Source organism: Corapipo altera, unplaced genomic scaffold, assembly GCF_003945725.1.
Source record: "Corapipo altera isolate COAL_440 unplaced genomic scaffold, ASM394572v1 60712, whole genome shotgun sequence".
Taxonomy (NCBI): Eukaryota; Metazoa; Chordata; class Aves; order Passeriformes; family Pipridae; genus Corapipo; species Corapipo altera.
Window position 1 is genome coordinate 1 of NW_020886578.1, and position 2,189 is coordinate 2,189.

The following is a 2,189-nucleotide window of genomic DNA, read 5'->3' on the forward strand; positions in this document are numbered from 1 at the left end:
CCAAGCAGGGACGCTGTGTCACCCAGTTCATTACACCGTACAGGTACCTCCTGTCCCTTCCTTGCCACCACCACTTCTTACCTCACCCACCCCTTTTTTCCCCCAGGGCCTTCTGCCTCACACACAGCCCAGAACAGGCAGTGGAGGCGACTCCAGAGCCGGGCACCGAATGTCTCATCTGCATGGAGCCTGTGGAGCACAGAAAGACCTTCAATACCATGGTGTGCCCAGCCTGCAAAACCACCTGGTTCCACAGGGACTGCATCCAAGTAGGAGTGGTTCCCTCACCCCAGGGGGCACAGCAGGGGCTCAGCAGCATCAGGGTCTCACTCTGGCTGCTTGTGTTTCTCCTGCAGGGACAGGCTCTGAGCTCTGGTATTTTATCCTTTCAGTGCCCCCTCTGCAGAAATATTGACACATTTGTCAAGGATATGTTCACCATGGGGATCCGAATGCCCTTGAGGTTGGTGTCCTTCTGCCTGGCTCACGACACAGGGGGTGCAAGTGGCAAGTGCTGTGCCAGGGCCTGCCCCAGCAGTCCAGGCCCTGCCCTGTTCTGTGAGTCTTGGGTTCAGCTTCCCACAGGAGTTGGAAATGGCACAGGGGGAAGAGCAGGGACACCCTGCACCTGCCCGATGCCGGGGCAGAGGGAGCTCATCAGTTTTCATTTTCCCATCAGACCACCAGGAGGGGAGGGCTTTAATACATTCGCCGAGCCAGGAGACAGACACAGGCACTGCGATACCAGTGAGTGCCTTTGTCCAGGAGGCAGGCAGGAGGCAGAGGAGGAGGAGTAAGTTGCCAAAGCTGCCTCCCAGGGATCTGCAGGGCTTGATGCAGAAGGACCCAGGAGAAGAGCTCAGCACCTCCATGAACCCGTTTGCTTCCCCAGGCCCTGGGAACTGCTTCTGTGCTCCTCCTGTGCTGCTGAGAGCACCCAAAGACACTGCTGTGGCCTGAGGGACAGCCTAACCAGCTGGGAATGTGATGGCTGTGCAGTCCTGGGCACAGGTAAAAGGCAAAGCACCCTGGTGACCCTGGGCCTGACAACGGGTGTCAAGAGTGGGCTTGGCAGAGCCTGTCTGCTCCAGGAGGGCTGGTGGTACTGCTCTGGCCTATCTTGCTCTGGGTGGCCTTGACCCTCTTGCTTCCCCTTACAGCCCCCATGGAAGAGCCTGAGCTTTACGGCCCCAACCTGTCCACACAGTCGGGATTGGAGCCTTCCCATGAACCCGGGTCCATCAGCCCCGGCACTGGTAACCAGGTGCCATCGGGGATGTCTCCCAGTTCTCCAGCACCAGAGACCAGCAACCCCAGCTCTGATCAACAGGCAACATCAGAGCAGTCTCTGCAATCTCCCTCACAGGAGACGAGCAGCCCCAGCACTGAAAGCCAGGTGAAATCAGACTCCTCCCACAGCAGCTCCTCAGAACCTGAGGTCAGCAGCTGCTCCAGCAGTCCTTGGCCTGACCTGACACAAAACCGCTTGTGCCAGCAACGTCGGACCCCGTTTCATATGGCCGGTCCTGGACTCCTCATGACAGTAACTGCACGTCACATCGAGTTCTGAGAGGCAAAACTCAAGGGAGACACAGCAGCAAGGACATTCTGAAGGCAAAACCACGCCCACCAGGAGTGTCAGACCCCAAATCCACAGAGCCTGTCCCAAAGTCTCCATGACAGGAGCCATGAGCCAGCACCAAGTCCTGGGAGACGCAGGCCCAGGCAGACACAAACAGGGACATTCTGCAAGCGAAACCGCTTCTGGCAGCAATATCAGACCCCCAATACGCAGAGCCAGTCCAGAAGTCATCGTGACAGGAGCCACGTGAGATCACCAAGGGCTGGGAGGTGCAACAGCGGCCAGGAAGCATCGAGGACATCCCAAAGACAAAACCAGTCCCGCCGGCAATGTCGGACCCCAAATTAATGCAGCCAATCCAGAAGTTGCCGTGACAGGAGCCGTGTGGCAGCCCCAAGTGCTGGGAGATGCACCCCCAGCCAGGAAACATCAAGGACATCACACACGTGAAACTGGTTCTGTCAGCAACTTATCAAATCTCTTCAATAAATGTATAGGACTGCTTTTTAAAATATTTTTGTGCAGTTGCAAAATTATGCAAGTGGCATTTTCGATGTCGCAGCGTTTAGTAGATTGTTTCGTCCTAATGTTTCACCTGACACTTTGG

At 56.5% G+C, this 2,189-nt stretch overlaps 1 protein-coding gene across 1 annotated transcript; it reads left to right on the top strand.

Annotated features, from left to right (window-relative positions):
• Positions 1-5: 5 nt before the first annotated feature.
• LOC113941259 (G2/M phase-specific E3 ubiquitin-protein ligase-like) lies at positions 6-2,096 on the top strand (the record flags this gene model as incomplete). The annotated part of the gene is made up of 6 exons (XM_027632416.1): positions 6-43; positions 107-269; positions 357-463; positions 680-793; positions 893-1,011; positions 1,161-2,096. Coding segments are annotated over 6 exons (951 nt in total), but the record flags the coding sequence as incomplete, so codon positions are not given.
• Between the last annotated feature and the right edge of the window lie 93 nt (positions 2,097-2,189).